Source organism: Pseudorasbora parva, chromosome 10 (assembly GCF_024679245.1).
Source record: "Pseudorasbora parva isolate DD20220531a chromosome 10, ASM2467924v1, whole genome shotgun sequence".
Lineage (NCBI taxonomy): Eukaryota > Metazoa > Chordata > Actinopteri > Cypriniformes > Gobionidae > Pseudorasbora > Pseudorasbora parva.
The window spans coordinates 21,809,849-21,829,375 of NC_090181.1; the positions used below are offsets into that span (position 1 = coordinate 21,809,849).

At 35.7% G+C, this 19,527-nt stretch overlaps 1 protein-coding gene across 2 annotated transcripts in view; it reads right to left on the reverse strand.

Annotated features, from left to right (window-relative positions):
* stac (SH3 and cysteine rich domain) overlaps positions 1–18,761 on the reverse strand; it is a 41,571-nt gene extending 22,810 nt beyond the window's left edge. The window contains exons 1-4 of one of the 2 annotated variants that reach the window (XM_067455501.1): positions 18,351–18,760; positions 8,988–9,342; positions 3,333–3,362; positions 287–387 (exon numbers count right to left, since the gene is read on the reverse strand). In XM_067455501.1, coding sequence (XP_067311602.1) covers positions 287–387; positions 3,333–3,362; positions 8,988–9,342; positions 18,351–18,458 — 594 coding nt within the window. In that variant the 5' untranslated portion in view covers positions 18,459–18,760. Of the gene's footprint in view, positions 1–286; positions 388–3,332; positions 3,363–8,987; positions 9,343–18,350 lie in introns of both variants that reach the window. The other variant, XM_067455502.1, reaches the window with a different exon arrangement.
* Between the last annotated feature and the right edge of the window lie 766 nt (positions 18,762–19,527).

Sequence of the window (19,527 nt, forward strand, 5' to 3'; positions counted from 1 at the left end):
TCTACAACTCTGCGTAGCATGAAACACGGTGGTGTCGTCGGTACAAGGGCAATGATTGGACAAACATTTTATAAGCTACACTTTCCACAGATGATATATATATACACTTATAATACATTTAGACCACTTAACATAGTGATTACTATAAGGATGTGACCTTCAACCAGTATAAAAATAAAAAAAAATCTGAACAAATCACCTACCCTGCCTTTAACCAAATATCAACAAAACAAACAAAGTGAGGGGAAACAAATACTCAATTCAAAAAGTTAAAAAAAAATCTCACCAATTTCCCCATGCATCTCTGCTGTCCAACTCCATCCAGGCACTTGTGGTGGATGCCCATCTTGCAGGCTTTGCACCGGAGGCCCAGCTTAGCATTGGTGCCTAGCAGTCAAAGTCATATTGGGTTAATATATGGTTTAAAAGTCTTCTGAGAGCAAACTTATTGAACATAAAGGCTATTTGTACAAAACAATGTTATATTACTGCAAAACAAAAAGTTATTAATTAATACAGGTACAAATAAGAAATTCCCACATGTAGTTTTGCTGTGAAATTCTATAATCAAGACCAACAGCTTGTTCCTTTTCATCCACTATTAATTCTTAATTAGCATATTACTATTTAATTCCAAACAAAAGTTTGTATATTCTTATTGAAGCATTGCAAGGGTGCAATTCTGCAAGTGTTCAGGTCGATGGTCATCATTCAGGCCTACATTTCGTTTGCCAAAAATGAAGATCCCTTATGAGCAGATCATCAAATTTTAGATTCACAGTCCCAGAAACACTTGCAGAATCCAACTTATTAGTACTACTGGAAAATGCAGGTGTTAATGCTATTGCTAAGCTGAACAAAAACAGCAGTAGACAAACAATAGCAAGCGTAAAAAAAAAGTTTGAAAAGCGATCTACAAGAAGTTATCTAATAAAACAACACTCTTATTATCAAATAGGAATCTTAGGGCTGTTTCACACAGAGTGCATCAGTGGAACAAAAAGGCTTGTGCTTTTTCTCCAACTTTAATATGACGACCAAAACTCCCATTGACTTTCATTGACCGTATGTTGAGATGAGCCGAGACAAAATATGACGACCAAAACTCCCATTGACTTTCATTGACTGTATGTTCAGATGAGCCGAGACAAAATTAAAATATGAACACACTGCAGCCCATTCAACTTAATTCAACTTCCATTCTATATACTATTTCTAATCCGTTGAGACTCACTTTATCAATCTATATCCATCCATCCCGTTATGTGGTTGCTAAGGTACTTTGAGTGGTTGCTATGTGAAAGTCAATGGATTTTTAACTTTTAACTTGAGCACCGCGTTTTTCAGAATGCCATGTTATGCACAAGATGCGACACATGAGCACAACGGTTTAAGATGTCTAGCACGTTTACATTGACAAACAATGGAAAGGTAGTGCAGTGGAATGAGGAAAAAACCTGTTCTGTGTGAAATGCCCTTTGTTCCTGGTCTTCTATTTGCTCAGTTTCAGCTTTTGATATCACCACACCTGGTGCACAGGACATTTATTCAGAGACATGGTTTTATTGATATAGATGGTTTATAGAGGGACATAGAGCAAGGATAAAGAACAGAAGTAGCAATGCATGTGTGCTTTGCCTGCTATCAATATTTTGTTCATAACATTTGTTCATTCGAAAGCAGGGAATGTAAATCTACCCCTCAAAAGTCATTATGTGTAAGCAGTGAAACTCTGAAGCTGCATACAAATTGTAAACAAAATGATAAATTCACCAAGGGACAGCATGTTAACATCCATTCTCTGTTTCTTTCTAGTAACAACACTCGTGCCATAAAATAATAAAATCCTTTAATCCATAAATATCTCTGACTCGTCGTATTATGATAACTCAGGGAGTTGTATATTGAAATATTAAATTATTACAATAATATTAAAATTATACTTTTTTTCTTACAGCTAGTACTAAATGTTTTATTAACCAAAAAACCCGGCTACTTCCCATCACAAATGATGAATCACTTTAATGATCTTTAGGTAATGAAGATTTATTCAGGCCTAATTGCTTGCAGAAATTAAAAAGCTGCCTCATGCAGGATAAACAATCAGATTTTATTGCGGTGAGATAATAAATACTGATTACTGAAACAATAGTGTGTTAAAGTCATCTTTCCAGCTGCTTCCCAAGAGCAAGCAGCATTTAAATATTGGGAATAAAATCACCTATTGGTAAAAATCTATGTCTCTTCCAGTTGTATACTATATCTCAGCACACACAGTAGCTGTTTTCATTAACTTTAAAAGGTACACTGTAACTTTTGGCAGTCTAGCGGTTAATAAACAGAACTGCGTGTGTCTTGCGGAAGAACACTGTAGCTGGAGCTACTTCTCCCTGTTTATTTATATAACATGTCACGCAGGTACTGGAATACTCCACAGTGATTGTTGCCCCGCCGGGTCTAAAATAGTCAAAATAGAAATACTTATTATAGACATGTGTGATTCAGGATAAGGCAAAAACACAGTTCGGAAGATGGATTTATGATGTCCTCACTCGTATCAATTTTGAACATTTTTAACAACAACAACAAAAAGTTACACAGTGTACCTTTCAACGACTATCGTTTATAGACATGTATATGCACTGAACAAAATTAAAAACTCAACACAAAAGTACACAAAAGGCCTATTTCTTTCAAATATTGTTCACAAATCTGTCTAAATTTGTGTTAGTGAGCACTTATCCTTTGCCATGATAGTCCACTCTAAAATGGCCTTTTATTGTGGCTAGTCTAAGACACACCTGTGCAATAATCATGCTGTCTAACCACCATCTTGATATGCCACACCTGTGAGGTGGATGGATTATCTCGGCAAAGGAGAAATGCTCACTAACACAGATTTAAACAGATTTGTGAACAATATTTGAGAGAAATGGGCCTTCTTTGTACATAGAAAAAGTCTTAGATCCGCTCATGAAAAATGAGGGCAAAAACAAAACTGTTGCGTTTATAATTTTGTTCAGTGTTACAACAGCATGCATAGCAAAGCTCTGGAAAATAACAGCACACACAGAATAACTTAATCTATATAATTTTGGCAGTAACAAGAAATAAGACACAAACAATCCCCTCAATCCCCCGGGGCTTGATATTGACCAATCTAATCTAAATTCTATCTAGCATTGAGGAGCTACTTCATCATATGCATTTCCTGAGATTGCCGAACAAGTCATTATGAGCGCAGAAGCAGGGAGAGGGTGGGTTGGGGGAGTTAACTTATTTTGATTCAGTTTCTAAAGAGTTAAATTTATCATCAAACAGAACAGACTTACCGAACACCTTGCCTGCTCCCCCTTGGCAAGCTAAAAAAATTACAGGAGAGAATCCCTCTTGCATTACAATTATTCCATGTATCATAAAAATAAAATTGTAAGTCAACATGACATTATTTACAGCTCATTCGAGGTTCATAGATGTTGATTTTTAAAACAAATATGTCTCTCTGAACACTGCAATGTAACAGCCTTAAAGCAGCCAAAAGCACCCAATTCACCTAAATTCACCCAAAAAGGAAAACCCTCTGATCATTTACTCATGTCGTTCCAAACCTGTATGACTTTCTTTCCTCTGTGGAAGAGAAGAATTTTGAAAGGAAAAAAAAAGTGTCTGTTTTTTGTCCTTACAATTAAAGTCAACGGGGTACAAAATAACAATTGACCACATTGACATCTATTGTATGAAAGAAAAGAAAAGAAAAACACACTGACACATCTTTTGTGTTCTGCATTTTTGGGTGAACTATTTATTTAACTGCACAAGATTAAATGGTAAAAACGAATATATTTTCTAGTTTTGAGTGGTTTTAAGATTTAAAAGGATAACTGAGAATATTGTTCAAATGAAATATGAATGTGAAATGATTAATAGGGTGAAAACATCAGGTCCCGCTGTTGTGAGAATGACTCTGTCACAGGGCTCATTTGCCCCTGTCTGCTACAACAAGCTGCTTCCAGCTATCCATCGATTAATCAAACATCACATGCTCGGTCCAGACTCTCTCATGCATCCCTGTGCTGATCACTTCAGCCTCTGAAAAAATCTTTAATGCATCTTTGATGTGTTTAATGGTTGGGTATTTATGTGTCTAGTATTTTTTTTCTGGGGTAAAAAGGTAATACTGGTAATACTCATTATTTTAGGACTTTAGGAGAAAAATGATTTCATTATTCAAAAACACTTGCAAAAACTGTATGAGATGTTATGTGGACCTAATTTCAATGTTGTTAATGTCATCAGTTGCCCAATGGAATGGGAATCCACCCACACAGACAGCAAACCATATTCCCAATATGCTAAGCCTCCTTTTATACTTTGATATACAGCATGGTTTCTGTGTCTTCAGAAATAGATGCCTCTGCTCCATCCAAACATGAGAGAACATCAGCATGAAAAACGTGTTGCTCTCTGATCCAGAAACTGCTTTGTAAATTGCTGACTGACATTTTGCAATAGACTCAATACCTAGAATTATTAACACAGAACACACTTGTAAAAATCTTGATCTGAAAGAAATGCACGTCATTAAATATCTTTACAGCTGCACAGTTGACCATTAAAACATGAATTATCTTTTAGATTTTACCCACACGTCTGAGTGGGTGTTTCTTCCATTTTGGCCTTTTAGAAAAGACACAGTTTGCACAACCACACTCCTGAATATATCTATGACTATGTCCAACAGTTAAAATATATGCCACCAGAATGTCATGTAAATTATGTGAAAAATATTTTGACCTAAATTACAGCTTAAAAATTATCCACAATAAAATTAAACTAAATAAAGCCTAACTAAAAAGTGGCAAATTAGTTTGTTGTGGTGTGATTTTATATAAATAATTTTCACAAAATAAATATTTCACTGTTAAAATAAATCATATTTTAAATAAATCATATTTCATGAAGGATTATTTTGGTCTGATTCTGAGAACAAAGACAATAAAACAAAGTAAAACAAATATTGTAAAACAATACAGTAACAAAGTGAATAAGAAGAAATTATGATGATAGCAAAACCTAAAAACATAAAATTGGCCCAAGTTAATGACACACACATAAATAAATACTATTTAATCAAGGTGTACTGTTAGGAGTTTAACAATAGGAAAATTAGGAACTAAACAACATAGCAACTGTCAGGTCTCTGTATCTACAGCTCAAATATTGGCTAACACAAACGAACATGGAAAACAGGAACGTGATGCTGAAACCAAGTTAATTCCAGTGTCCTGATATCTGATCCAAATGCTGAGATTTGGGTCAGCGACATGTGGGCTCATATTTAATCAACTTGTAGAGATTTGGGTCAAACACACGTGAACAGGTAACTGGTCTACCTATAGAGATTCAGGTCATACACAGGTGTCCTGATATTCGATCCACATGTGGAGATTTCATGGTTAGTTATTTAGTAATGACCCATTAGTCAGAGAAGGAAATTGACACTCGACACACGCAGCAGAAGAAATTGTGCTTGTTTGTCGAGCCTCGTCAACACACAAGCAGAAGAACTATACCTTCCACTCACTATGTTTTGTTTTCTAAAATATTTTTTCCAATTTCATAAAATTCACCATCCTGCATGGCAGTAATCAAAATGCTGTGGGATAATGAACTGACAGATCATTCCTCATGTAATGCTGCACAAGCTCAGGTTTCTCTACATTTACTACAAAGATTTGAAATGCATCATTTGGCCTCTTGATGTCCTTTTCATGAGGATGTGCCAGGACCGGATTTGGAGCCCAGCCCTCATTAGTGTGCTCTTCTGAGGGAGTGTTAGTGAGCTAAAGAAGTGATGAGGCCTTACAGACCCATATGCCAGCCACAAACAGACAAGACTCTCTCGCTCTCCCTCTCTCTCTGCACATTTACATACAAAGACACAGAACACTATTTAATATACGTTTGATATATATTATATATATATATATATATATATATATATATATATATATATATATATATATATATATATATATATATATATATATATATATATATATATATATATATATATATATATATATATAGCAAAATATTGTGTGTGGGTGTGTGTTTTGTTCACATCTGTCTGCCTCACCACACACATACACAAATTCAAAGCTGAGCCACAACAACCCCTTGTTGCCTTCTATTAGGATAACCCCACAAATACCCTCATGCTTAGCTGGGCACATATGCCTTTAAACACCACACACAAGTACACATCTTTATATTAAAACCACCCAGCTGTTTGAAACTGAATAGACTCAAATCCAGTTGACAGATGCATAAATATGGGTCATGAAACTTTGAATTGGCTGTAGAACACCTCAATGGGATTTGATTGTGTCTTACTGTCATTTACATTTCGGAGAGAAAAAAAATGTTAGAACACATTTACCAAACACATTGTAAGAGTTGAGTTTGGAAGAGGCTTAAAGACTTCACATTAAGCAACTTATCTGTCCTATTTTGACAGGCTTCTATTAAAATAATAGAATCTTTTTGTTTAAATAGACACAGCCCTACAGAAACATGTTTTGTGATAATATAATACTTATATATTTATATTTGTTTGGGGTCAGTAAGATGTGTTTTTAATTAACATTAATCTTTAAACTTTTTTTAGGATGTATTAAACTGGTCGAAAGTGACATTAAAGACATTTACACAGTTCTAGTACAATCTAGTTCTAATTAATACTTTTGAAGAATCCTGAAAAAAAAATTGTTTCCACAAAAATATTAAGCAGCACAACGGTTTTTCAATATTGATAATAATAATACAAAATGTTTATTAAAAGGTTTTTTTATATATATATATATATATATATATATATATATATACTGTTGTCTGAGGTCAACTAATGATGTTTGCTGGGTTTTTACATTCAAAAACATCATAACTAATAGGTAATAGCCTAGGCTATTTTCTACACTGGTTTTGAGGCTCTCTACAGAACGCTCGGTTTTGATAGGCTTGCCACACTGGAGACTTGAAAGTAATGGCCACGGTTAGGATTGGATATGATTTGCATATTTAAAGAGCTTCTGCTCCTCTGTCAGTTTATGTGAGGGACTGTTCTGAAAGCGGCAACCGGAATGATTCACTGACAGGGATCTCGAAAAAGTATTTATCAAACATAAGTTACTAAACATAATAATAATAATATGTGAACTAACTTATAACTAACCAGACTGACTTTATTTCTGTTTTAATGAAAATAATAGTTTCGTTGGAAGTCACCATGATGGAGATAAATGTTTGCTTTAGTTGGGCTCTGGACCCTTGACTGTATAATATTATAATATAATGTTTCTCTGGCTGTTTTGTGTTTGTGAGACACATTTGGGAAGGAACACAAAGTCAAGAGAAAATATCATCAAGTGATGTTGTTTAATCATTGCCGATGATAACATCTTCATGTATTGGCAGAATCCCTGATCTCATGCAGAGTCTAATGAAATATTAATACAAATTTCCATGAGATTCTTTACTCTTGTGGTAATTGAAAAATTTATTATTTTATGTTTGTGCACAAAATGTTTAAATCTATGGCATGAATTAGACATGCACAGACATCAAGAATCCGTGTATGAATCTCTACAATGGTGACAATAAAATTATTATTATTTTAAATCCGATAAACAGATCAACTCTGAACATAAAACAAGCTACAAAAACATCAGAACAAAAGTAAAAGTAAAAAAAGTTTACTTAAATACGAGTTTACTCAAATCAATTGAGTTCAATCAACTTATTAGGGTTTTCAGTGCAGCGCAGATCAAGAAAATAATGTTATTTCACTATTTAAGATTCACCGGCCTGCCGACGTGCTTACGTTTTGGTACCCCGTCTGGAAAACGCATAGCCCCGGGACCTCGTGTTTTTCAAGCCCTGGCCCATACATGTCCGAGTCTGATCCTGAATCACAATGAAACAACAAATAAAGGATTCTCCAGCCTGTGACAGCGTGCTAAGGAATGTTCTGTTAGACACGTACACATAATCAATAAGATCTATTACAATGCAATACCATCACATATAAAAAACACGTTTTACTCACATACTGTAAGTGTGCTGCACTATTCCTGTCGGATCCAATATAGAAGGCACAGCATTGTGTTTTAATCTCAACATGTCTACAAATCCAGTGTCGACCAGTGTCTTGTTTACAAATGATCATCTTGCTATCTTCGCCATTTTTATTGCTTGTTTAGCTCACGTTTTCTGGGCCTGGTGTCTATAAAAGCTTTTCTTTGACTAACAAGGAAGTTTTCAGCTCAGAAACTTACAGGATATTCTTATATTTCCATGACCTTTTATATATTAAAGGCTCAAGGGAAAGTTGATTTCTCAATTCATCACCCCTTTAAGCACCAAATCCCCATATTAGAATGATTTATTGGCATAGTGGTTGCTCAGCTTTGACGTCACATGAATAAATTACATTTTAAAATACATTAATATTGAACTTATACATTAATAAGTCTTTTGGTGAGACTTTTTCAAAAGCATTAAAAAAATCTTACCAACCTCAAACCTTTGAACAGTGGTACAAGATTTGAATCTTTCAGAAGTGCACTCACATATGACCTCAAAGCTAACAGACATTGAATAACAGCCAATAATTCGATTTGTATCTCTATGGAGTCTTTAACTCATTATGTTGTGCCACTCTATCATTGTTCACTGTTCCCTAAATGGCCAAATCATTGTGTGTTGGCGTCGTCTATAGTAACAAAACATTATTGTCTGGTGGCCAGATGACAGATGGTAATACAATATTCTGCATTATGGATTCAGTCGTCTAATCTATAATCATTATGTTAGGGATCAAAATATGCTCCCCTTTCTAAACAAACACAGCTTTGTTTGTGTGTTTCCTGTTTAATGAGACTATTGAGCCTGTCATCAGTATATAAAGATAAAACGTATCTCCTTACCTACAATCATGTGGTTGCAGATGTCACAGAAGTGGGGTTTCTTGAAGATGTGCTCTAGAAAGGTGTGTGCATTGGGGTCCGTCTGGCGGGGGGCACGGGATGGAGAACAGATTGTGATGGGCAGGTTGCCCGGGATGACGGTGGGCAGCGGAGGGGGTGGTGGAGGAAGGGAAATCGCTGGGGAGGCTGAGACAGACACACCGATGGTGCTCAGATGACCTGTGCTGCTGCTGACATCCGAGAGCAGTTCGGTTTGAAACTTCATATCCTCAATCGGCCGTTGAAAAAAATTATCAGCGCTTTTGCTGCGAAGACTCTTGGTCTTGAAGGACAGTGAACGCTTTAGCCTCTGCAGCTGAAATAAACACAAAACAAGCATCTTTAAGCATCTGATTTAGACAAATGCTCAACTCCATATGGCGTAAATAGCCCACAAAACACAAAACTCTGTGAGTGGGAGATTTTTGATGCTTGGCAGGTGTGAAATAAGAGCATTCTCACTGAAACAACCTCCAGATGATTATATGATCTCTCGAGCCATCATATGCTAACCCAACCTTAACAAGGCTAAAATTACGGATGTAACTCACTGAGCATCAAAAGGTTTCTGAAAAAAGGGAAAAAGAAAGTAGAGAAAGATTGCCTGTCATGTCTCTTGGTACGTAACCTCTTTGTGCGGTGCACATTACCCATTATATCAGTCATACACTGACAGCCCTCTAAATTAGCTGACAACACCCACCAGGATCCTCTTTGCCTACTAAAAATGTCCTCTAGGCCACACCAACCTGCACTACTTCCTAAGCACTGTGAACATGAATGCAATTCAAAGCTGAATAAAAATGAAAAGTGTATACAAAAAATAAAAGTTAAAAACAGGTGCTCTACAATCAAAAGAGGTACAACCAAAAAAATACAAAGATCATGTAACTTGGACAAAGTTACAACACTCACTCTAAAGAAATCATAAATTGATTTAAATGTGTGATATTTCAGCCATTTTCAAGGGCATCATCAGACAAAAAAAGAAAGAAAAGAAAATGAAAAAGTTCCCAGCAGTAAAGGTTAGACAAGAATACACTTAACAATTCTAACATGTTTTCCCTGTTCTTATGATGCCTCAAATATTACCAATACATGAACAAAGTGATAGATGTGACATAAATAATCATATTTACAAATGCAAGGCTGTAACCACAGTAGTTTAGTTGCCATGAAACAGATGGTGTGATGGTCTTTCATATAGGGGTGCAGAGTGAAACCGCTTCTGGAATGAGAAAACTGTACACTGTAAAAAAAAAAAAAAAAAAAATCGAACTTTTTTTTTGTATGACAAATTCAGTTTTTAAAGTTCATTCAACTATTTAACATGAAAAAAGTTGAGATAACTCAAACAAGTTTTCTACAACTATTGACCCCAAGTTGAGAAAACTGCAACTGGTTGACTTAAACTTTTAAGTAAAAAAAAAAAAGGATTTAAAAAGGCCAGGATTTAATTCCGTCCTTTGGAATATGATTGGATCGGGGAATTTGAGCATTGCTAGCTATATGGACAGTTTTGGGGAAAGTTGCTTTTAAAAGTAATCTGTTGCAATGTTACATTACTCCCTAATTGCATTCCTTAGTTACTTTTATGGATAGTAATTTGTTACGTTACTTTTGCATTACTTTTTCTGACCTGGGGCCTATACCATGAACCCAGTTTAGCTGGCTAGCCAGATATTTTTATGCTTAGTTTGTGCCAAGCCTGGGTTTTAGGTACCATTAAAGTGGTTTGGCTTTTAGTTATGTTCATCGCCATAGCAAGTTAAGTTCCACGGCTAACCTGCTCCAGGGCAGGTTATGTTCTGGACGAGATCGCAAACTGAAATTGGACCAATCAGCTGTGAGTAGTGACACACCTCTAATGCAATAAAGTCACTCCCTCTGTTTCTACTCCAAATTAAAGGGAACTACATAGCAAAAAAATAAATAAATAAATAGAGACTAAAGTGTCTGGCTTTTAACAATGCTCATTTATAATAATAATAATTTTGAATGATTTAGATATAATTTATGTAATTATTATACCCTTAATCAATTACTAATTTATCATTTTAGTTAAAGGTGGGGTAAGTGCTTTATGGTAACCATTGTTGATATTTCAAATAAAAACAAACACGCCCCTACCCCCAAAAAGGGTCTCGCCCCTATTTTGATATCTCCGCCCCACACATACTTAACCCAGGCAACGACTATGGCAGATTCTGTGTAACTAATCCAGGTCAAATATTCAATGAAAAAGTCACCCCTTCCATCAAAAAAACAAAAAACGTTCTCATAAACAACTCAATAGTACACGAGCCGACAATCCAGCTAACAAAATATTACAATTATGACCAGATTAGAGTTATAGCGATCACAAAAACACAAACCGTTCCCATGAACAACTCGATAGTAAACAAGCACAATAGTGCAGCAGCTAACAACATATTACAATTATGACCGGATAAGGGTTATATAGAACATGAAAAGAGAAAACAAACATATATTAGGAGTGTAGTATCTTACTTGTTGGATACATTTTGTGAGCTGATGCTTGAAGCACACAGGGAGGAGATTTAGATGCTCCATACGGTGTGGAAATGAACAGGTCTTTATCATCGCTGAAGCGAGCCACCACAATATGAGCGCAAATGGACAAATAAGCGAACATGACACACGAGCATAGTGAAGCAAAAGCCAGCATATATTAGGCTAGTTCTCGGCTAATTTCTGTCATGCGTGACTCGTGTGTTTTGAATAATGACGTGCACAGAGCGAGAGCGAGCGCTCTTCTCACCATCAATAGTAGACACACCCCTTACCTGCTGATTGGCTACAAGTTTATTCCACTCGGCCTGAGTCCTTTTTCTAAAACGGTTTTGAAATAACACTTACCCTACCTTTAATCAATCATTATTTGTTAAAATTAATATAAATAGCCTATATAAAGTCATATAAATACGCTTTAAAATTAATAAATAAAACTATTTAAAAAGAAGCTTACTGAGCTTAAATGTTCAATTCTCTCTATATATCAACTAAACTAACTTCATAACTTTCATAAACAGCTCTTTTCTTTTTGCTGTGTAAATTTGTTTAAATTTGTACTATTTTTCAATCATGTAATATTCTGCAGAAGTGAAAAATTAATCTCACTGCTTCTCTCGTGAGAAATGAATCTCAGCTGCACTGATCCACAGCATGTGATTGGCTGTTCACTACTGATGTCACAGCTCCTAAGCTCAGGATCAAAGCCTGAGTTGACAGAGAAAGCTGATGATCAGCATCATGGTACCAAAAAAGCCTGAATTGATTGGTTTGGTTTTGTCAATTCGAAACTAATGAGTTTGTTTAACTACCATCACGGTACAGGCCCCAGGGCTTGCTTCTTTGTTTTTTAATTACAAAAATCAAAACAAAGGTTTTATTTTTGGCACCTGTAAAGGCCCTTTCACACCAAAAGTGAAATGAATAAACCTCAGGGTAAAGGAAATGCAAATTCACGGCTGTACGGTAAAGGGCACATCTCAAATAAACTTTCAGCTGTTCTGCCTGGATTGCATAGGATGAAATATCAACATTCTTAAAACAAAATAAACAAATGAGATGGTTATCTAAAGTCATTTATGGTTGATTGGGATCATCAAATGTCAACAGCAAAGAAATGGGTTAATAAATTGAGATTAAATACATAAACCCCCAGTTTCCCAGACAGTCCCAGAATAAAATGCATGTTTGAGCTGTTTAAACTAAAAGCAACTTGTAATGACATATCTTAAAAATAAGTCAGTACCATTGTTTTGGTTTTATGATACACACCAGTAATGTTTTTTTTTTTTCTAAAGCATGTTTATAAAAGCTACTTAAAGGGTTACTTCCGTGATTGTGCATACGGCTTTGTATCGGTAGAAATCCGGTAGTATATTTAAATGAACGTGCTCTGCTCAGCCCTTCACTCGTGATTAATGTAATCTGACTCCTACAGTATTTGTGCCGTGACACTCGCTCAGCTCACACACATTATATTGAACAGACACGTTCAGTTATCTAACTGAACTAAATGAACAACGGTAGGGCCGGTGCCACGGTGGGCAAGTTATCCAGTAATCCAATCGCAGTGGCTTTGGGAGTGGCCTTGTAGAAAGCGAAGCAAGTGCATTCTGGGAGTTATTGTCTTAAATCCAAAAATACACTTTCTGTCTTTTCTCAGTATAGAAGGCACCAAATTCAAAAATAATATTACATTATTATCATTACATTCTACTACATTAATGACCCAGTTTAAATACAAAGCTTAAAGGGTTAGTTTACCCAAAAATGAAAATTATTTCATTAATTACTCACCCTCATGTCGTTGGCCACCCGTAACACCTTCGTTCATCTTCGGAACACAAATGAAGATATTTTTGTTGAAAGCTGATGGCTGAGAAAGGCTTCAGAAAGGCCTCCATTGGCATTCAGTACATTCCCACTGAACCACTCACAAGACCCATAAAAGGCACTAAAGACTACAGGCACTACAGTGACTGTACAGTAATTTTACATTCCGACGAAAATAGCAAAATAACGACTTTATCCACTAAGTTATTGACGTGAACTCGACGCATGTGCAAGAATATGAAGCAGCTCCACTGTTCGAATACATGACCCGGAAGAGGAGGAGCGCCGCTATCGTCTGAGTTCCAGGTGAGTTCACGTCCGAGGCCTACACGGAAGACAATATCTTGGCAGATAAAATCATTATTTAGATTTTTTTTGCGCACAAAAACTATTCTCGTCGCTTGGTAAAATTATTGTACAGCCACTGTAGTGAGATGGACTTTGTAAGGAAGTCTTTAGTGCCTTTTATGGGTCTTGTGAGTGGTTCAGTGGGAATGTACTGAATGCCAATGGAGGCCTTTCTGAAGCCTATCTCAACCATCAGCTTTCAACAAAAATATCTTCATTTGTGTTCCGAAGATGAACGAAGGTTTTATGGGTGTCCAACGACATGAGGGTGAGTAATTAATTAAATAATTTTCATCTTTGGGTGAACTAACCCTTTAATGCTAAATAACTCAAGTAAACCTTTACATATCCTAAATGAACTAAGGCCTAATCCTGGCTTAATTCAACCTCTGTCTGTGAAACCGGCCCAAAGTATATTAGTGAAATATAACATTTAATTATTACAGGATTGTAAAATATTCTGAGTTTGCATTTTACTGTTCTTATTAATTTTGAATTTTTCAGAAAAACTGAATCTGTTTTTGTGCAAGTAAGATGAGATCATGTTTACACAGCACACACAACGCCTCTGCACTTACTCATGATTCCTCTCAACATGGGGACAAGAAAGGTGTCTGTCAATAAATGGGAAAACAAAGTAACTTGCGTTAATTATTTGAAAAATGAACTCAGATATTTTGTATTTAAAATAATGTGTTACTTCATTAGTTACTTGAAAAAGTATGGAGAGAACAGACAGAATGTATTTTAATGAGGTGCACAGATAAATCATTTATAAGCAGCACTACAACTTTTTGTTAAAACAATTTTTTAAACATTTTATTTCATGGTGACTGAAGATTAAACAACTGAGACATGAACTGAACCAATTTCACAGACATTTGAAGAACATAAATGGAATAATGAGTCCCTGAACAGAGCAGGGGTCAATATCAAAAGTAGCAGCCAATATCTGGTGTGCATCAGCTGCTTTAAGTATCTCATCCTTATCCTGCAGCAGATTTGATAGTTCTTGCTGTGAGATGTTTCTCTACTCTTCCATCAATGCATATATATATATATATATATATATATATATATATATATATATATATATATATATATATATATATATATATATATATATATATATATATATATATATATATACCAGATATTGGCTGCAGATATTGGCTGTTTTATTATTTTTTTACACACACAAAAACATTTTGTTGTATTTGCAGTGATAACTAAAAACTATAATATACATAATTCATAGCCTCTCCAAGAAAAAAAAGACAATGCAAATTATTACATTATTGGTTTGTAATTTTTGTTTTTTTACTGATTCTTTGAAGTCGATTTTGCAATTCCGCATTAAAACAGATGTACATTGCAAGATCATCAGAACTAGTGATCAATCAAGTGATTGTTCTATCTGCCACAAGTGTGTATGTTTGTCTATGTACAGTGTGAGTGTGGGTGAGAGAGAGAGAGAGAGAGAGAGAGAGAGAGAGAGAGAGAGAGAGAGAGAGAGAGAGAGAGAGAGAGAGAGAGAGAGAGAGAGACAGAGAGAGAGACCATTTGGACATAATCCTCTCACATTATGTTTACACCAATCAGAATAGAGAACCAGCTGCATGCCTGCGTATGATGATGATGATGACCTATTGATCTCTAATGCCCAACAGAGAGTGATTGATCGATTAGTCCCTCCCTCACCACTTCTGTCTATCAGTCCTCATATGCTCATAGTTCAGTTTCCACCCAGACAATGTCCCTTACAAGCATCTTTTTTGCCTGAAATCCCTGTAAATTACATTAAATCCGTTATGAAAGTGCATTTACAAGGCACGTGCTTTGTGGCAGAACTAACTGTAAACAACAGCCTATCAAAAAAAACATTACCTTAGTTCAAGTTACACTTTGCCTGGCATAAAAATAAAAATAAATGATGGGGGGGGGGGTCCTTTAATTCAAGCTTTTGAAGCTTTTGAAGCTATAGGTTTTTTTGCATATTATGAAGTAATATCACTGTCAAAGATGTCCCCCAGCCTTTTACACTGACTAAATGGTTAATAAGGGAAATGTGGCCAGAAATATGGTCATTATTAAAGAGCAACTATCCTTTAAGGACATTTCACCTAGGATATGAAGTTTTTAATTAAAAATGCAATGGAAGTGTCCGAAAATAATGGCCAGTACTTCAAGAAAAACTTCTACATCTATTAGGAATCAATTCTGCTGCTGTCAGCACCAAATGGTTGTTCTGCTCTACCCTGAAGGACAACGCATATAATAGACGAAGCTGATTAAGGTGGGAGTCAGGTATTTTTTTGGAACAAGATTATGGTATTTAGCGGAGGAGGGACATATTTTATTAGGCCTGGTTTCTTGTAATAAATTTGTACCTCATCAAACACAAATGAACACAAAGCAATCAGACACAACGTAGAGAACAGAACCACATAGTGATTATAATTCACTTTGGGTTTTAGTCATAAAAGGTTTTCCTGGATCAGTTCAAGGTGCCATGTGCTCATGAATATGTTAATGGCGACAGAAATAACCAGATTTTGGTTCAGTAATTAAGATGAGATGCTTGATAGATTAGCAAATAAAAGCCCTGATACTGATGAAATTCTCTGATTATTATGCCCAAATTCCTCTCTAGAAGTCATTATTACTGTATAACCAGGTTTAAACAGGGGATGTAAAACCCTGCAGCATGGTCTCACTTCTTAAAGAGCCTTTTGCTTCTTGGAAATCTGTGAAATGCAACCAGCACTGAAGATTAAGAATATATATGTTTTCATTTTACATTTAAATCTCCAATTTACCACTAATGAGTCTTATTCCTTTTTAGCAGACTAGTACATTCTTGATTTGGCATATTCTTGCGTGTATTTTGCTATGAATGTCCAGAACTAGCCTTTGGTCATAAATCAAATATAATGTAGTTTCAGATTATTTCTATTTCAAAAATAATTTTCCTTTAATTAAAACACTTCAACAGGACTTCGGCAAATAAAATTGTAGTGAGCCCATGCTCAAAGTTACAGCACTATTTACATACAAATACAGTTAAAAATTGTGATTAACTTTTTATTCAGTTCAAATAGTAGGCCTATGCATGTGTATATTTATGGACATAATACAAAAAATAAACAAAGACAATGAGATTACATACACAATTGCCAAAAGCCTTGAAAAATAAATAAATGAACTAAGAATATTTTTTAGCAGCAGTTAAACCTGCGAATATAACTTTCCAAAAAGCCAGATTAGTGTTACTAAACACTAAATGATGAATCATCATTAAATAAGAATAAAGTGAGTAATCTGAGTATAGGTATTCTGAGATTAACGTACACACTCAAAGAGAATTTATGGAGAGGAAGGAAATGACAAAGTATATCTAAATAATAAATCAGCTTCTGGATAACTACATAAATAAATAAATCACAAAACTGTCTTTCAGCACATATCTCTACTGATTCAAAGACAATAAATATGTAAAATTCCCAACTGGCATTGAGTTTTAAAAGCACAGTGACCTATCCAACATTTCCAGCCTGAAGAACTCAGGGCCACAGATGACCCAGAAAAACAGATGAGCTCAAAATCAGGGCCAATGTGACACTACAACCTCATCTTAAATCATACACAACAGACAGACATTAAGATAATTCAAAAATACAGCAGTATCACAAATTCCCCTTGAAAAGCTAACTTTAACTTTGAACCCTTCTGCATACAAACAATACCATATATGCACTGGATGATGCCAGTGTATGGAGTTGTTTAAGAATTATATTATTTTGGAGCACAAAGCAACAGATGCTTAATAATATATATATATATATTTTAAAATATCATCATTTGAATCAAATATTTGATCCTTCTTTCATAGCATAGGTAAACACATGACCAATAATTGGACAGTATGAGAGACTGAGGAGGTTGTAATGGTGAGTAGCCTAACAGAATCAATAATTACAGTTACAAGGGTGCTGCGTTACATTTAAAGGCTTTACATTTGAGAAAAAGATAAGGTAAGAAAGTAAAATTTAACATGTGTCTTAAAATATGCGATTATGTTAATGGTTGTTAAATTTAAAAAACTAGTAACATCATCTGAACATTTGTTAATTGCTTTGCTCTTGATTTTTTTTTTATTAACAAAACCCAGTTGTTGAACATTTTGAATTACAATGTTTAAAATAAAACGAGGGGAGCGAGGTAATAGGCAGGATTGGCATAATAACAACAATTCAAGTAGCCTACCATAAATGAATGTACAACATTTAAAACGCCCAATCGGTTACCATCAACACGCGCTCCAGTAGCGTTACAAGAGTGGTAACGTCACTCTTTGTATTTAACACTTATTACACAATTGACACGAGGATAAGTGGTAGACAACTACTTTAATTTGCAGCAGCCGAGTGAATGAATATTATTAAATATACAAAGTAAGTTTGACACGCGTAGCGCCCAAAACGGAAAAACATGCCACAACACTCTGCGGTCTCTACAGTGAAGTGTGAAGGGACGCGTGAACTGCGCACTACACATCAATCTCTGTCGATTTGCTGTGACCGGTGTTTTTATGAGATGTGTGTTTCAAACCTTTGACTCCTGCTGGCTGATGGATGTGGGGGACTGAGGCTCACGGTGCTCCCGTTCATTCTCCTTGCCCATCGTGTCCTCCTGAATCATGTTGGCTGGCGGAATCATGTTGATAACAGTTAAACAGCACCAGTCTGTCGGGTACGTCTGGATACCAGCGCGCTTTACATGTTGAGTTGAGCTGGAAGTTGTGAACTGCCGAATGCGCTGAGAATAAATGGTCTGACTAAATGTACAATATCGCACTCGTTTATCGACTTTCCAAAGTACAGTGCATAGTGGCAACGCAGTCCGCTCGAGATGAACTCACTTCATTAGAGTCAGTATAACCAAGCAGACTGACTGATCTGGCTGTCAGGATGTGGATCACCCAATCAGAACCGGCTAAGGGAGGAGTTCAGATCTGATTAATTCCCATCTTTATTTTAAAAGGTTTTTCCCCCCTGAGTGGACTGGCTGTTGTCACCTCTGTTCTTATCTTCACATTCATCCATAAATTGTGAGTCTAAAAATAACAGTGTTAAGAGTTGTTATTGTTTATTTCTATTTCTGGAATGAATTAGGCTCTCTTAATGGGTGGTTTGGGGAGAATCTGCATTTGCAATTAAGGCTTAAACATGGCCTCCGGTTTCACAGACAAGGTTTAAACTAGTCCCAGACTAAATGCATGATTTGAGTTTTAACTGAAAACGTGCACTGACATACTAAAATATTTTTTCTTCTTTTCTTTCTGAGGCACGTATATAAAAGCTACTTAAAGCAGCACTAGGTAACTTTTCAACCTTCATAATATATTTTCAAGACTCTTGTGATGATACATCGACTTACAATAGGTTGAATGACACGTCTGCCATAGCTTGATGGGGTCTGTATCGTTTTTAATCGTACTTTTAAACTTCGGGTTTTGGGTAGTAACCCGAGAAAAAAAAGAACTACAAAATTCGACTGCTTTACGGCATATACGTCACTTCCACCAACACCCACACTTCCTTAAATTCAGACGTGCGAGCCCAACTTTGTTCGTCGGATAATATAGTCATGTCCGAAGCAGCATAGACAAATACGAAAGAAAAGGTTTTGTTGTAGGAAAGCAATAAGAGGAAACGAAAAAGTGATCAAATTAAAGGCAGGACGAGGATCAACATGTGACCAGCGTTTGCTCGTCGGCGTGAGCTGA